Below are 17,743 nucleotides of genomic sequence, written 5' to 3'. Positions count from 1 at the left end.
TTTTGGAAAGATTTTTTTTGGTATTGACATTTTCTTATGCTTGTTAAATGGTCCTTCATTTCGTCAGCACTTTAATTACGATAGAATGTAGACATTTATTAAATTGAAGTTCTAAACAATTTCATAGTTGTTCTTGGACGTTAAAAAAATCCAACATTTCCGAGACATATTAGGTTGCAACTAAAATTGCAATAAAACAAAAGGAATAGTATAGTGTTTCCCTTGTTCCAGGTATTGTTAACCCTTCCTATCATAGTCCACAACCTACGTATACGATGGCTAGCCCTAATCAACAACACAACAGTCAATTGTTGATGATCCAGCAACAACAGCAAGCCCAACAACAACAACAACAACAACAGCAGCAACAACAGCAACAAAACCATCAACAGCACCAGCAACAACAGCAGATGATGATGAGCCATGGGCAACCTCCTCCTAATAATATGGGTCCTTATGGTACGTCGCCACCTCAGCGAGGTGGGAATAGCCCTCCAGCTGCAACGGGACAAGAACCAACCACAAGTGAAGATAGCGATGATAGTACACCTCATTCAGCCATGGTAAGTGTTTATTTTTGTCTAGTAATGAGCAAAGAAAGACCAAGACCAAAACCAAGACAATCCCATTATTACCATTGGTCTTCTGGTATCGAGACATAGGAACAAAGGACAGTTACTCCAAGGACATATTTGTAGATCCTTTTTTTCAAACAGCGATAAAGTTAAAATTATTTTAAATAGTTTAACTCATAAATCCACCGGAAGTAATAATTTTTCGTTTAGTCTTGCATATTCGGACTTGGTTTTAGTCCTGGTCTTGTTAGTTTGGTCTTGATATTAGTCTTGGTCTTGTTTGTTTGGTCTTGATATTAGTCTCGGTCTTGTTCATTCGATCTTGGTTTTAATCTAGGTCTTATTCGTTTGGTATTGGTTTTGGCCTTGTTAGTATAAAGACAGTCTCGAGTTTTCCCAACACCAACACCAATTTTACTCATCCCTGTTTTTATTTTTGACCTAAGACTTCTTATATAGGATCAAAAGGTAATACATTATTTCAAAACCTCAAGTAATAGGAATTAGGAACTTATGGCAAATTTAAAACGCGTGTGGACACCCAACGTATAGTTTTCAATTACTGACTAAAGCTTGATGCTCACTATCATCTCGACGACAGCAGGCAGCCGTCCGTCAGAAATCCGTCAAAATATTATTAGTTGTAACTCGGCGTTTGCCAATGAGATAATTCTTTGACGACGGTCGTTGATAGTAATGATAATATATATTCAGTTTGCTGGTAACCAGCAGATGAATGTTATTAAACGTAATCATTAAGTTACTATTTAGATATTCTAAAGTATTGTCATCATCATCATAAAATCGTCCGTCATAGGACTAGAACATCCCACGTCCTTAACTACTTGCAAACAATAATATAATCTACTCCTCTTAATTCCTATTTCTGCCTCTAATATGTCTCTGACAAACCCTTCATGCTTGAGAAGATGTCCTGCCAACCTATCTCGCCTATTTCTTTTTGACTTCCATAGAGTCCTGTTTTCCTATTCTTTCTCTTTCAATTCAATTTTCTTCACTTTAACCTTCTCTCTATCCACTTTATCCTCCTCATTCGTCAGTAATACCACATTTCGGACGCTTCTAACGTTTTCTGAAATTTTATTTCGTCATGTAACAATTCCTTATACAACGAGAAATATTCCCCTTCAGTTTTTCTATCGGATATATTTTTGTCTACTTTTTCTGTTTTTTTTGCCCTTTTCTTCTTCATTCCCTCATATTCACGAAAACATGTTAACTGTTGTTTAATGGAGTTGGTGTAAATTCCAGCTAAAATGTATTAATGACCTTCTAAAAGTTCGTAAATTCCTTCCGATATACCTATATCTATACCTCCTATACCTCAGGGTGTAGTAGTACGTTGTCGTACATAGATATTTCCTTTAAAAGTTGTCCCAAACATTTTGACTAAATATCTACTTTTCACGCATTGCAACAAGATTCATATGTGCCTTTCGTATTTTATTTTACTACTTGATACAGCTTCAGAAACCTATATTAAATGATTCAAATATGTCGTCGGCGATTGTACAAAACTAGGATCAGTTTAATAACCACAAAATATTTTTGTGGATTTCGTGAAAGTAATTCGTAAAGCAATGTAATCTGTTTTGATTAAATCAAAGATAAAAGGTTGCCGTTTTGATTTAGGTCAAGCCTGTTATCGAAAAATTCAATCTCTCTGTCTTTCCACTGAATATAGAACAAAAAACAGAGGTAGCAAGTTTTATTAAATGTTTTTTTGGACTCTCGTATCCCAGACCTGACGATGTCGTTCGTGTTTTCAGTGTTTATTTAATGGCACTTTTTCTGGAAGACCGACGAGTGAATGATTTTTGTGATTATCTAAAAAAATATGTATATGAGGAGGCAGCTTTTCTTCGAAAAATATCGACTTACCAATGATTCTAATTTAATTTTTTGCTATAATAGAGACTTTAAATATTACTATAGGGTTTACAATATTTTTAAACAGGACAGAATTTATGTATGGTAATAAAAATCGTTGAGACGGAATTTACACTGAAAAAGACAGAATTTACATTTTCCGGCTTAAGGTGAGCACAACTTAAAACTGACTGACATCATTGAAAATTCTGTGGGTAGTATAAGGTTATTTTATGCATTATCATGGTCTAAGTACTATTGTGTAATACACTTCTTATCATTAAAATTAATTAATCAGTTTCAAGAGATCACTTTATATTGATATCAACTTTCGAATCATTTATAATGAAAATTTTTAATTTTCTTTCAATAAAATTGAATGAAAAATGTATCGTTTATCTAATTTTTATAAAAATGCCTTCAAACATTGAAAACAAAATCAGAAAGTGATAACCTTAAGACTTCTTACTCATTTTTTATAAATCAATTAACGTAATAAGAAAAATAACTCAGAGGAGATTGTTTCGAAAGTGAAAACTAAATAATTTGTACTGCTTTAAGAATTCGTATCTAATAGATGTGTAAATATAAATTAAGGGACCTAGAAAACATCGATTTTTTTATTTATGAGCTTATTTCGCAGCACACCCAGTTATTGTCCTGTCAAGGTCTTCTTACTCAGTATTGATTTAATTATCCCATTTAGTCGTACTTAACTTGTTTACAATTCCATTTCTAACTTTACTTATTAACTTAAATAACTATTATAAAAGGATGATTTAAACAAAGCTGTTATTTATTGTTATTGTTCTACAACAAGGAAGCCCACAACGGTTAGATTCCGGGATTTGAGACAAACAAGTTAATATGTGTGAATTATATTATGTGAATAATTTGACAGAAATGTTAACATAAAAATTCAAGAAGAATGCATTAAAATATTTAACGTTTTATATTTGCGGTCGCTTAAAATAAAATTCAAATACTGCCTGAAAAGAAGAAGGCAAATTCAACGTGGCGTTGTTTTAAACACCTTCAAAATATGTCATTTCCCATTGTACCTACCTATTGAAAAATTGTTCACTCACTTCGTTCGTGCTGTCTTTTCCTACCACAACCTTTTAACCCGGTCTGGATTCGGTACCTTTTTTAGGATCCGGCCGAACACCACAAGCGCGATAATTAAGGTGATTTTATAAAACAGCAACATTTTAATTGAGTTTCGCCCTTACAATTGGTGCTTACAAAAATTATTGAAATAATTTCCTGTGTATCATATTGAAAAATGAAGACTTACAGTATAAGTAAAATTACAATTTTTTTGCGAACTTTGAAGCGTCTGGCGCAAATTACTATCGGTGTGAAGCGTCTGGCAGTGTTGATTATTAATTTTTAACGATATTCTGTGTAACATGTAAAAATCAGCACTCCGACTTTAAGAAAAGCGTGTAATATGTTTACAAACTTACGAGGTATACATACGGTCAAATTACATACTAACAATATTATATCCCACCAATTTTGTTATTCAAAAAATAAGTAATGTCTGGCGGCTCTAGCATCCTGGACCTAAGAATTCGTAAAATGGTAGATCACTACATTAACTCAACATTAAGAACAACATAAGTTGGCCAAACCCTCCACTTTTAAAAAAGAAGTTCTCGTACTCGGGATTTTAAACGTCTTACAGGATTTTGAGAACGATAATAGAAGAACTTTTAATTTTTAACTAAGTGCTATTGTTATAGTTCTAGAAGCGTATCCTCGGCGCTATTATTCATACTAATTTATTTACAGTTTCATAAAGGCTTCGTATATAAATAACTCGCTCGGCTGCTTAAGTCAACTCTAAGCTTGAAACCCGTTCCGTTTTGCTTCAGTTACTGCGAACATTACAAAAGCTTTTATCATTTTTATTATGGAATGAGATAGTAGAATGTCCGATTAACGTTCCTTAAGACAGAGTTTACGATGAAGTTAATAAAAACGCTTGTTAACTCGTCAAGAAACTTTCTTGATACTATTATCGTTCTGTTGGCTCACTGTATGTATAATGTATAATGAATAACACAGAGAAGCAACTCAGTGTGTCCAATAAATTAGAAGAAAGTAGGAAACATACCTGAAAAACACATACATGCATTTATTAATATCTGTCAAATAGTATCTATTTATTTTATACATGGTACAATCCCATTAGATTATATACATAACTAGATTTTTGCCCCGGCTTTGCTCGCAGAAATTAATATTGTTTCTCTATAAAACCTTTTAACTCCCAATTCACCCTTACAACGTTTTAATTTTATGTAATGTCGCCATCTTAGATTTCAAATACAAACGTAGCAACAACATTTCATCCTTAAGGGTTGATTTTTAAAAATTGCCAAAACACGTATTTGCTTAATTTCAACAATGAGCAACCTTCGAGTAAATCCGAGTACAAATGAAATATACCTCATGGAAACGTTGCAACCTCTTTTCATTTGATTAATAATATCAAATATATACCAAGTTTCAAGCAAATTCAACCACAAATAAAGTCTGTCCCAAACAAAAATTGCAACACTATTTACCCTCCCTTTGGAGGTTGAATTTTTTAAAATGTCGAGATGTTGCAATTAAACATTGCAACTCCTCTTCATCACTCCTCCCCCCCAACAGAGATTGAATGTTTGTCATACCATTTTTAACAAATGAACGGCTAGACTGATGTTTTGAATGATAAATTTTTCGTTTTGCTGTCAGTTTTATGTTAATTTCCACGGGAACGGGCAGTATTCTATGTCCGCCTTCTCGTTCCAATTTTCAGCCAAATCGGTTCAGCCGTTCTTGAGTTGTAAATAGTGTAACTAACACGACTTTCTTTTATATTATGTAGATGTATCAATATGGGTTATGGGATGTCGGCGATTGTAAATTCGGGCGATTTAATGGGTTTTTGTTTCGGCCGAATTTATCACTATCCTAAGATTTTTTTCCCTACAAGGATGTGACGAAAAATTAATATTATATCAAAATATGTGCTATATTTTAATTCAGCATACATGAATTAGTTAGATTCCAGTTTTACAATGTTTAAAGTTAAAGAAAGAGTTTTCAGTATCGATAAAATTAAAAACTTCCCATTGAACACTTCTTTGAATAGAGTCTTAATATTTAATACACTTTAAATTCCGCCCTTTTAAAGTGTTACCTTTTAAGTGTAGTAATTAAAGTAAAATAATTGATTCATATCATTAACGAGTAACAATTTATCAAGTATCTGCTCCTCTAAAAATTTGCAATTTGAATATGTATTGAAAATTAGCATAACTACTAGGTGTGTCTGAAATATTGATGTGGACACAGTTAATTAATAAAGCATGCGTTACATTAATATTTAAACATCGATCAAAATTCTCCTTGTGAATATATATCTACGTTCTAGATAATTATTTAGGTGTACTATTAATTAGTTTTATAAAAAAAACAAACCGGTAATAGCGGATATTACGAGGAGAAAAAAGAACATTGTCAGTTGCACTTCAAAAACAAACCTAGACACTGCACCGAACGCATTTTAATAAAAGTTTTCTTAGATTTCATTAGTTCCATTTTCTTCAACGCTGACGATTCGTATCCAATTTAAAAGTTTCAACTAAATTTCCAAAGTTGTGAAACAGGAACTCTGCCAACCAACTAACATTAAAACTTGTTCGAAAACTTCTATATTATGAATGTTTCGTCCTTTTTCCTTTCAGACGTTTCACACTCCGAGCTTTGGCGACGAGGAGTTCGACATCCCCTCGATCAACCAGGAACATCAGCAGCACCATCCCACGCAACACCAGCAACATTCCGGACCTGATNGATTTTCTAGTCTGACGTAACTGTAATGTTGCATAACATAAAACTTAACAATATTGAAAAAATTAATTTTATCGGAAAGAATCATCATAATGTCCTTGTATTTGGACACGGAAAATATGATGGCCAATTTCAAAATTTTGAAGTCAACTTTCTGTTATCGGCCAATAAAATTTTATTACCTAATGTTTCTAGTTATCTAGTCGACCTGGAATACTTTTCCTTTGAATACATCGTCCTTCGGTGCCTAATAAGCCAAATCCTTTGATGTGAATGAACCGTGTAAAAGTTTAATTTCGAAGATCAAAGGAACTATTTAAATTTCAAATTACTGTTTCCTTTGAACAACCAATAAAATATATCCTTCTTCTATTTGACGATATCTTTTATGACTTTATAAACATTTTAAACCCAGATTGACGGTATAAATACCTACATATATAATTAAAAGTCGGCGCATATATGTAGATTCATTTTAGTATTTGTTTATGATTTTATGATCATTGAATACGAAGACGTTACCTACATTTATATGAGAGTAATTTGATTGTATAATCCACGAAATTTGAAAATATTTCCTGTATTTTAAATCAATTTTCCACATTTCTAACAAAATTTCATAATAAACTTTTTACGACCTTGTTAATTGAATTTGAGCTCTCATATTATTATTCGCAGGTTGGTGTAAATTTAAAAAACCGGAAGTGTACTTTCAACTCAAGACAGTAATGATATACAGGGCGTTTTCATAAATTAAAAGAAATGTCATTCACCGTGCTACCAATTTTTATAGTAGTACTGTAAACATTAGCTTCTCGTAAACTTAACACTTAATACAACTGCCATGGATTTCGGTTATAACGACGACCAAGGGACCACTATAATTTCGTCGTTATATCCGGAAGTCGTTGCAGGCAAACGTAAGGAGATACAGATACGTATGTATAGTTTTCACCATTTTTCAATTTTGATTTGATTTCCGCCTTTTTTTTTAACACTGAATGTGCATCTTGGTGTCATACTTATTCAAAAGTTTACTAAACACAGTTGCTACTCAGAATATCACTTTGTAACCGAACCATTTTAACGTTCACGTTCTATCTACCTAGCTAATATTTATAAACAAATGGTAAAGGTCACCACACTTGCTGACTTTCGATGTGGATGTAATTAAAAGATAAGATACAAGGGATTTACAAACGATTCATTAGAAAACAGTTGCTACACCCGAACTCAATGTTACATCCGAAGTTGCTATAGCCACATAAATTTTTTGCTAAAGTATGCTTTAAATTCAAGGAACTTAAATTTAACATCGCTATAGTAAAATGGTCGTTATAACCAAAGTCGTAATAAATAAAATCCACTGTACGTGATTTCGTTATCCTTAACTCATAGTTTTTGTATTTTTTACCTAAATTAATTACTGTGGAGACTTGCTAATTTGGATCAATTAAAAGTTCGACGATCCGGAATATCGAAAAATCCAGATTACTAAGTCAAGCATTTGTTATGACATAAAATCGGAGTCATCCGGATTACAAGATACGTAATATGTCGATTTTGTCCGGATTACCACGGCTACGGCCTACATATTTTGAATATTGGTTGTTATATTTGGTCCACTCTGTATATGAATTTCTCAACTAACCGTACATTCATTAGAGCATTTTTATGAAGGTGCCAATAATTTATGCACTTTCACAAAAACAAGCAGTTTGTGCCTCTCTGGCCTCTTATACATATACAACGTTATGGCGACATTGTGAGTACAAACGTACCAACTAGAAATTTTAATGCAATAACTCACTGTCGTCTAATGGTCTTTGAAAAAAGATGTGAATTTAATCAATAGGTGCTTACATCACAAACATACAACTGCTAGTTGTTAAGGAGAAAAAATGTCCGTACATACCGTCGTTTTTAACGTTAATTGGTAATATTTTCTGAAACTGAGTCAGAATAATTTTTTTAGCAGTTACGGTGCCGTGACTGGACTAGCAATAGACTTATTTAAGAAACGTAGTGGTTGCAAGGGAAAATAGATCACGAAAAGTTAATCTTATGAATCATGTAATAATATACTTAATTAGTAAGTTAATTGTGTGCGTAATCTGGTTGCAAGTTAAAAAATATTTTTAGATAATTAATTAATTTTTAGGGTTCCGCCCTTTGACTTAGAATTATGAAATTTGGCAAAATGCAATGATCTACAGCAAACCGTAAATGTGTAGTTACATCACAAAAAGTAATTTTTAATTGTAATAGTGTAATTATACGTTTTGAGGAAGAAAAAGACTCGATTATTTAAATACCTACAGGTTTCTCGGAACCCTCGCTTGGCCAGTTTTGTTTAGATTAATTACTCTTTAATTAAAAATTTAACATCAGTCATCATCAAAGTTTTGTTTCGATGTCATGCGTTATACATATCATTTGTACAGATGATGTCATATCAGGGCTTTACATAGGATACTGAACTACTATAGTTTTTGTGGAAATCTAGGTACAAACACGTACGTGTCTCATACTACATATACTTCCACATTACAGCAAATTTTTCGAAAACCCCTTTCTTGTATGGGACAGTAACAGACTGTCGTTGTTGGCTTCTTAGCTCTCACATCACGAAACTATAATCGTCGACCTAAGTAGGAACCTTAAAACGATATCTGCTCCCTACTCATTAATATTTGCAATAGTCTGCTATTTTAACTTAATCTCATAAAAGTAAAAACGTCCCGTTACTTGAGGTTCGTTATAATGTGTTTAGTCTGTAATTATCTCCAATTGTTGTAAAATTATCGAAAAACTTTCTTGAATTTAGACCATGATTTCTTTACGTATTTTATCCGATAAAATCTGTCTACACAAGTTTTCTTTGTTACAGTTATCGGGAATCAAAAGGCCATCTCCTGAACCGGCGGACCAAGCTCTAACTAAAGTTCAGAAGAAGCCGAAGGTGCAGAAAAAGAAAAAGAAGAGAGATCCAAACGAACCACAAAAGTGAGTGCACCCGTTTTTTTTTTCTGTTTCATTTTTGTACGAATCAGATGGCCCCTTTGTTTAGAATTATTTATGGCCCTGATTCGGTCTAATTTATAACTTTTATCCTTTCTATTCCTTACTAGCAGAAAAAGGTTACCCCTATCTTCATACATAATAAATAGATACAGCACCACCCAGAATTAAAATCAAACGGATTGAATTTTCGTTAACCTTGTTACATAAATAATTGATATTATTGACGTTAACGAACTTATTGAATTTATAATNTCGTTAATAAGGCTCACAGGATAATGTCTATTTTATTTATTTTTATTAATTCGGATTTTGTATGAGAAATAATTATGGAGACTGATTGTTTGCTTTAATGGCGTATGCAATTAAATTTGAAAGTTTTTTGTTTTTTTATTACATTGATATATAGCAACAATTTTTGTTGTTGTTTCCGTAATATCGTAGATTTTCTTCAAATATTGTGTTACTAATCTTCGATGTTATTACAATGACGGTATATTAACTTAAGAGTAGTATCAAAATAATATTGTCTATCTAAATTTCGTCAATCAGTTTCGAGAAATTCATCACAAATAAAAATAAAATGTTAAAGCTCTCAAATAAGAAATAGTGCAAGGGGAAAGTATTGATCGTTTTAAAAAATTAAATTCTTCACACCTTAAACTGGAAAGTAAAATTCATTTAAGTTTTTCTAGCACAATAAGAAAATCGTTGCAGTTAAATCTGTTGTAATCTAATTTGCATTCTTTCAATTAATTCTTGTTTAAATCGTCCAATAATTAATGTTGCTTAATAATAATAAATGTAATGTAATAATTTTGCAATCAGAAAGTGTTTTCTGTGAAACAATTAAATTCTTCCTTAGCAATTATACAGATTAAAAGAAATTTGGACCGGTTATTTCGTTCGTTTTAAAATTTGTCATTCGTCAGTGTATTTCCCGGATAAACAATATGCTCACCTTTTGATTGATTAATTTAAATATAAGCATAGTTGATTACAATCGCAATAATTTGAATTACGTATAATAGAATCCCCCTAGAATGTAGCAGTTACAACGCCGTATATTACGAACAAACTAAATTTTCGGTTATAGAAATAAACGACCGTCGAACTTTAATGTGCTATAAAAATCATCAGTAATAACTAAAACGTTTTTATTTATTGTCAAAAAATTATATTTCATAACTTTTTATGTATCTGTAGGTGCATATGTTGTGTATGTAATTTTTATACAAATATGTAAATACATACTTCCCAAAATTGATACCAGATACGAACCTATCAGTATTCCACTAAAAATAAATTTACTAACGATTTATTATTATTCTAACATTTAGGAATTTTATAAAGCAGATACATATTGCGTTTGCTCTTGAAATAAATCTAAAAAGGTGATATTTATTCTCTCATGACTGTTAAATTAATTATGCATGTGAAAATTTAAATGTTGAATAATGCATAAATGCATTAAATGGCATAATGCGTCCCGTTCACGGTTTAATAAAAACAGGAAATTTGTAATTAATCGTTTTTGTGTTTATGTTGTACAAAACACTTCCATTATTTTTTTGTAGTCCATATTAAGACGAAAAAGCCTTTTTATGATTTGCATCATATTATTAAATGTTGTGGCCCCTAAAACATGCTACACTACAAAGAAATTTCCATTTTATTAGCGACAGAAATAAATTAAAACGATCGATTCGTGAAAGCTGAAAAATGATGTCTACATAGTATGTAAAAGAAAATTGCAACAATAAATCTGTTTTATATCTCGCATACGACGAACGAGGCCTTTATGGGCTATAAAACTACCCCTCCCTAAGATACAACCGGAAATAGCATTCTAGAGCTTTTAATACAATTTGATGGCCTTCCGAAAATCAATAACTGTGATATTTTTCCTGTCGGTAGCTAACAATCTCTGATCAAATTATTTTACTATATTCATACGTTTCAATTGAATCCGGACGAAAATTTATTACTCAATTATGGTTTCTATAATACAGCACTAAAAGGTAAAAAGAAACTCTTTTGATAACAATTTTTTTTTATTTTTAACAATCTTATTTTTTGACCAAAAATATTATTTAAATTAAACGACGAAATTACTTTCAATCTTTTTAAAAAATTAAATTCTTCACACCTTAAACTGGAAAGTAAAATTCATTTAAGTTTTTCTAGCACAATAAGAAAATCGTTGCAGTTAAATCTGTTGTAATCTAATTTGCATTCTTTCAATTAATTCTTGTTTAAATCGTCCAATAATTAATGTTGCTTAATAATAATAANTTAACTATTAAAAATAGTGGTCCCACTTATCTTCGAAATGTGTAATAATAAAAGTCAAAAATTGATAACTCAAGTTGTTTTATACAAAAGAAATAGAAGTATGTTTAAACTGTGATACAAATTTAAATAAATTTGATTTTGGAATTAAAATAAAAATAACATTTCATTAGAAATTAATGGTAATTTCTGTACATAAATAAATGTGCATAAATAACCATACATGGATTTGAAATTCCTTTTAGTATGTAGGTAAATGTGTTACATCCGGTTGAATATACTGATTCTGTGTTACTGAGCGTATAGACTCCGGAAACTTTTTTTGATGCTCACTTCAAATTAAATGAGCGTGAAGTGTTTTTTACACACAGCTTTTCTACCGTTTCTAATAATTTTGTTAAATAATTAAAAAGGAAATTTAAACTTCCTCGAGTGGTTTAATTATAAAAAAAAACATGTAGTTACAGTAGAGATAGAAGTATTCTTAACACATTCGTTTCTAGTTATTTAATTTGCTTCGGAAATCAATTAAAGTGATTAAAAGCACTTAAGTATAATTATCTTAGAAGTACGCGACATGAAAATTTCGTTTTAATAACTATTATTATATAGAATGATTACCGTAGATCTCTAATTTTGATATTTGGTGCGAAGAATGGCCTTGTAGCGTAAGTATATTATGAAAAAAATCGAAAATATTAATTCTTTGCGGAATCATTATACGACAAGTTTAATTTCGTTGACTTTGATCTACAGTGTGGTGTAAATTTAATAGATAATTGGGCTGTATCAGCTGTAACAATGATACGCCCCCCCCTCCCCCCGAGCTATAAGGGTCTCGACGTAAAATTGAAAGTTGTTTCAATATCACCTACAGGCAGACACTTCAATTTTGCTATATTTATTTATAAGCAAAACGAGTCGTATTTCTCCCTTCTTCAAATATTAATTCGCAAGTCCCGATCAATATCTTCCTACATTGTGCATTAACTTCTCCGCTGATGCAATTTACTCGGTGAAATGAAACTTTATATTTTATCTCAAAGGTCATAAATGATTCCGACTAGCCAGCTTTTCTTTGACGTTACTTAATCCTGCTGGCGAAAAGAGGAGAAAAAGGAAATTACGGAATATTCCTTTCAAGAGACGCAATCAAAGAGGAAAGTGATTTAGGTTTCTGTTATCTCATTTCTTCGCCATTCATTCATGCAAATTGTGGCAGATAATAAGTTACATCAAAGTTATTTTTGGTTTTAATAATTGCGAAGTTTTTGTTTTGGTCGTAAGAAAAAACTGAATTTATCAGAATTGTGATAAAAGATTCGGTTAGTCAGCGTTAATAATAATTAACTAGCACACGTTTACCATAATTTGTCGTTATCTATTAATATATAAAGTTTTCATAGTTCAAAGAACTTTCACCACGTTTCATAAACTTTTTATACCTATCTTTACTATATTTATGATCGAAAACATAATTTTATGGGTGTTAAGAGTATGAAGACTATTAAGAGGCCTGTTATTAAATTCTTTCAAAACATATGTATGCTTTCCAATAAGAAAATTAATTATTTTCAGTTCTTTACTTAACTTTATTGATCAATAAATTTTATGCCGTATTAACTTTATTTCTGTAATTAACTGAAATAAAAGCAGATAATTTTCTTCTCTATTGCATTAATAATAAACCGGTTATCATAATAAGTAAGAGTTATTCCACTGGTTTAGTTTTATTATGATGTATTAAAGTAGTTCTCCGTTTCTTATATAGGAATGTTTTTTCCAGGCCCGTCTCTGCGTACGCACTATTCTTTCGGGACACCCAGGCAGCTATCAAAGGACAAAATCCTAACGCCAGTTTCGGAGAAGTTTCTAAAATTGTTGCATCCATGTGGGATTCTTTAGATTCCGAACACAAAAATGTAATTCATTTTGTTTTTTTTTTCTTTTTTTTTTTAATTTTTAATTAATAGTTGTATTAGGTACTTAGTATTTTTTTCGTTTAAAAGGTTTACAAAAAGAAAACTGAGGCAGCTAAGAAGGAGTATTTGAAAGCTTTGGCAGCTTATAGGGCAAGTCTTGTTTCTAAAGGAGCCAGTGAAAATGAAAATATGTACGGTAATTATGGCAACTATGGGGGAGGTGCCCCACAACCTCCTCAATATAACGCGTACTCTCCCCAAAACGCTCTTCCTTCACCCCCAATGTCTTCAGCACCTACTCCTCCCACTTCCCAACAATCGACGATGAGTAAGAGGGGGCCACCCATGATGAGTAATATGACCAGCCAACAACCCCAGCAACATCAGGGAATGATGCCGTCACCTATGCAATCTCCTATGGGACACGTGCCAAATCACATGAATATGCAACAGCACGTGGCACAACAACACAACAACAGCTATATGCAACAGGTAAGATAATGCAAAACAATATTTACTTTTGTGACGGAAACTTCATTTTTCAAAATTAGGTATACGGTGAATTGCATTTATGAAAACTGTCGGCCAATAAATATTGTTTTCTTTCATTATTTTCTGCTCTCTTTTTTCTACATATCTATTTAGCAACTTCCGGAAATTGCGACGGAATTGTAGTCGTCGTTATAAACGTTTCAAAATTATTGTAGCACTAAAACAGGAAATCTTTTAAGCCATTGTCCTGCTACTCAATTCGGTTGGTTTTAACTTTTTTTAATCAGTTTTTTCCTTTTTTTTATTAATATAAATTTGTGCAAATTGGTCCGTACTTATTAATTACATTGCATACCTACCAAACTTTTTTCAGCTTTAATTGAAAAAGGTGTTTTTGTATCTTGGTAACCATTTCAATTTTAACTATTTAATAGTTAATGTTTTTGACGTTTACGGTAGATGTGTAAGCTGCTATCTTTCTATCGTTCATTATTTTCGTGATATTTTGTTTCATACCATTTTCAAAAGTTTAACATTTGTGCCACAAAAAAAAGAACACTCTGTACGTAACTATTTTAAATTCAGCGCCTACTGAACTAGCAGTTTACGCTTGCGCGGTATTTGTATGCTAAGATGGCTGATACGCGATCGATGGAATTATCACAGACAAGAAAACAGGTTGGTTATATAACGGTTTTAACTGGTTAAAAAGAGACGCGAAATAGTAGAAGCTCGTTAATTGTTTCTTACCATTGTTTACAAGTTTATTTTAAAAAATTTATTACCGCAGAATTAACTTATAAGCATTTCTTTTGTTATAGTTTATTGTGGCTTGTTAAATGTACCTCGAATTATTTTTAGAAGTATAGCTAGGTGCTAAGTGTATGTTCGTAAACCGGTTCATTGAGTGGTGCCATTTATGAAAATGTATTGTGATGTGTTTACATTTTAACAATAGGGCAGTAGAATAATTGAAATAATTCCTTGTCATTATTTAATGAACGTTCAAGGTGAACAAAGGCCGAAAATAACAAAATTTAAAATGTTCTACTTGGTATGCATTTCATTTTATTACTTTTATTGAGTTCATAACCTTGAAAGAAAAATGTATAAACTTTATTTTATATTTGTTAATTTATGCAGGAAATATTTGTTGCAGGTGACCCAACAACAAGTAAATCAGCACCCTCCACACATGCAGCATGTAAGTCCTCCTCCTATGGTGTCCAGTTCTTCCCCAGTATCGTCCACAGGACCACCACCCCAATCATCAGTTTCTCAACAAAACATAGGACAACCAGGAATGCGCCCCAATTCATGCATACGTCATGGATGTACTAATCCAGCCATATCCAATCCAGAGTGGGAAGATGAGTATTGCAGTAACGAATGTGTTGTCAGTCATTGCCGGTAAGTCTACTGGATTTGAACAGTAATTATTTAATGAATATTTTTGTTTTATATGAAAGGGTTATCAGTATGTAATTAATTTTTGCACTTATTTGAATAGGAAGTGGAGATATAATAAGTTTTTCTTTTGCAAATTAAAACATAAAAAATTTGAGTGTTGCAATTCTAAAATAAAATTAATGAAATTGCATGATCCTTAGTTGCAGTACAAGATAATTTCAGATCTCTAATTAGGATTGGTTTCTTTTTAGTTCATTTTTTCCTTTAATGCAATCATCAATTTCTACTTTAAATACCAATATTTGGTCCCTATCTGTTTATAGTAGAATTCCCCTATTTTCAGACAAAATGAACAAAAATACCAAATAAATTTTGATACAACTGTATCATTTAATAATGTTTAAAATGATATCAAGACGTTTGAATAATGTTTGTGAAGTTATTCCCAACGTAATTTTGTTTTCACAATTAATGTACTACAAATAGCATCAGGTAAATTCTTTATATTAATTTTTCATACTCCATTTCAGGGATGTCTTCACAACTTGGGTTGCAAACAATCAAAATCAGTCACAGAATTATTCAACGGTTAAGTAAGCTAACTTTGTGAATTTGTATCCTTCAAACTGTAGCAATACAAGACGTAAGTTATATAAAATAAATGGGTGGTGACTGCAAGTCTACAAGGAGAGAGAGAAGGAAGGCAGAGAGAATGTGAGAGAGGCAGCAGTGTGGTGTGTTACGGTTTAAGAGTTATGTAAATAATAAGAAGTAATCACTTAGGATGGGATTGTATTGTGAAGCAATAGCAGCAATATAATTTCATGGATCTTTTAGGTATTAATGACATGTTTACTCCTAGAATAATAGTAATAATGAAGACATGTATTATACATTTGTTAAACATGCGCTGTAATTGCATGTAATCTCTTAAGCGTAGTTAGATAGTTAAGTACATTTATCAAAATATTACTTAATTTCTTCATTTCTTATATTAGATAGTATTTGTTGTTAAACGAAAATTTTTGAGAAAATCAAGCTATAGCTAATAATTATCAGAAGGAGTTTGGTTTTAGTTCCTTTTTAGCTAATTTTTTTTTAATGTTAGTGCAAAGGAAGACGAAGAATATGTTTTTTCAAATAGAAACTAAAGTGCAATTCAGTGTTTTCAAAATTAATTAAATTAATTAATATAATTCATTTGTGAAAGGAACCATAATCTTCCCATCATGCTTTACTTTGCAACGATGTGTTGGCAAATGCAATGTTTTTTAATTAATTACTTTCTGTAAATATAAACAAAAAAATTGTTAATATGTTGAATTGAATTTGAAATCATATGCATGTAAAGTTAAATTGCAACAGTTAAAAGGTTTGTAAAGAGTTGATAAATTGAGTCTATGCAAGGAAAAAATGGAAAACTTGGAATTTTATTGCTATCGCTTTCAAATTCAACGAGATTTCTTTTAGTACGAGCTTTAAATCGCTAAGTACAACTTTTTTTTATTAGACTGTAAATATTCATATTTTATCTTGGCAAGCACACTACCTATTCTATGTAATCGATATTTAAAATAAATAGATTCTATCAAAATACATGTTTTATCATTTATTCTCCCTAATCTTGCATTTAAATAATAATGGTATCACAGTTTATGTAGAATATGATGCTTTTTATTGTATTTGCTTTGAAATTTTATTGATTTTATTGTCTCTCTTGCAGGTATTTTATTTTTAACTTTTAAAAGTCGTTAAAATGTATTGTTATTTGAAATACCTATTTGTTGATGTTTATTATAAGTGCTATTAATTTCCAACAATAAATTTGTTATTAAACAAATTTTATTTTATGTAAATTGAAATATGTAATAAAATTGCTAAATAAACTTCGTTTTAATGTAAATAGCGTTTTACTTATTAAAAATAACAGTAAACATTTTTTTGAGAAATTTGATTTATAGTTATAATACTGCAAATAAACATAAATTTTGATAGTACTAGTGCAATCAAATGTTTCAAAGCCAAACTACCTAGAATAACAGAAAACGAAACTGCTATATATAGTTTATCCCGCGCTAAAAATTGGAACTCTGAAAAAGACCTTTCGCGACTTATGCTCTCCTAATACAAATTTTCAGATTTAACAAAATTTTCAGTTTTGTGTCATATACGAGGGCTAGTCAAAAAGTTATGGAAAAATCAAATTTCAAGAAAAACGGTAAACAAGACTGCTATATTGTTGATCCCGCGCTAAAAATTGGTACTTTGAAAAAGACCTCTTGCGACTTATGC

The 17,743-nt window shown here is 31.2% G+C and overlaps 1 protein-coding gene across 3 annotated transcripts; it reads left to right on the top strand.

Annotated features, from left to right (window-relative positions):
• Positions 1 to 226: 226 nt before the first annotated feature.
• On the top strand, positions 227 to 17,047 carry LOC108743455 (TOX high mobility group box family member 4-B). 3 transcript variants are annotated; one of them, XR_001938827.2, is made up of 6 exons: positions 227 to 563; positions 9,205 to 9,320; positions 13,399 to 13,549; positions 13,637 to 14,041; positions 15,185 to 15,451; positions 15,982 to 16,012. XR_001938827.2 is itself a non-coding variant. In XM_018479026.2 (6 exons), the coding sequence occupies exons 1-6, from the start codon at positions 276 to 278 to the stop codon at positions 16,046 to 16,048; spliced, it is 1,263 nt and encodes a 420-aa protein (XP_018334528.1). In that variant the 5' UTR covers positions 227 to 275; the 3' UTR covers positions 16,049 to 17,047. The 3 variants fall into 3 exon arrangements, 2 of the variants coding, with proteins under 2 accessions (XP_018334528.1, XP_018334527.1); XM_018479026.2 differs by having other exon boundaries at positions 13,414 to 13,549; positions 15,201 to 15,451; positions 15,982 to 17,047; XM_018479025.2 differs by having other exon boundaries at positions 15,201 to 15,451; positions 15,982 to 17,047.
• The last annotated feature ends 696 nt before the right edge of the window (positions 17,048 to 17,743 follow it).

The sequence above is a fragment of the Agrilus planipennis genome, unplaced genomic scaffold, assembly GCF_000699045.2.
Source record: "Agrilus planipennis isolate EAB-ADULT unplaced genomic scaffold, Apla_2.0 scaffold489, whole genome shotgun sequence".
In the NCBI taxonomy this organism is placed as follows: domain Eukaryota; kingdom Metazoa; phylum Arthropoda; class Insecta; order Coleoptera; family Buprestidae; genus Agrilus; species Agrilus planipennis.
The sequence above is the reverse complement of the archived record's forward strand: the minus strand, read 5'-3'. Positions and strand labels throughout refer to the sequence as shown.

Excerpts from the sequence above, each read along its gene's own strand:
- LOC108743455 (XM_018479025.2), top strand. The coding sequence starts at position 276 with ATGGCTAGCCCTAATCAACAACACAACAGTCAATTGTTGATGATCCAG. Across the intron at positions 9,321-13,398 it reads GATCCAAACGAACCACAAAA|GAATGTTTTTTCCAGGCCCG; the intron begins GTGAGTGCACCC and ends TTTCTTATATAG. Across the intron at positions 14,042-15,200 it reads ACAACAGCTATATGCAACAG|GTGACCCAACAACAAGTAAA; the intron begins GTAAGATAATGC and ends TATTTGTTGCAG.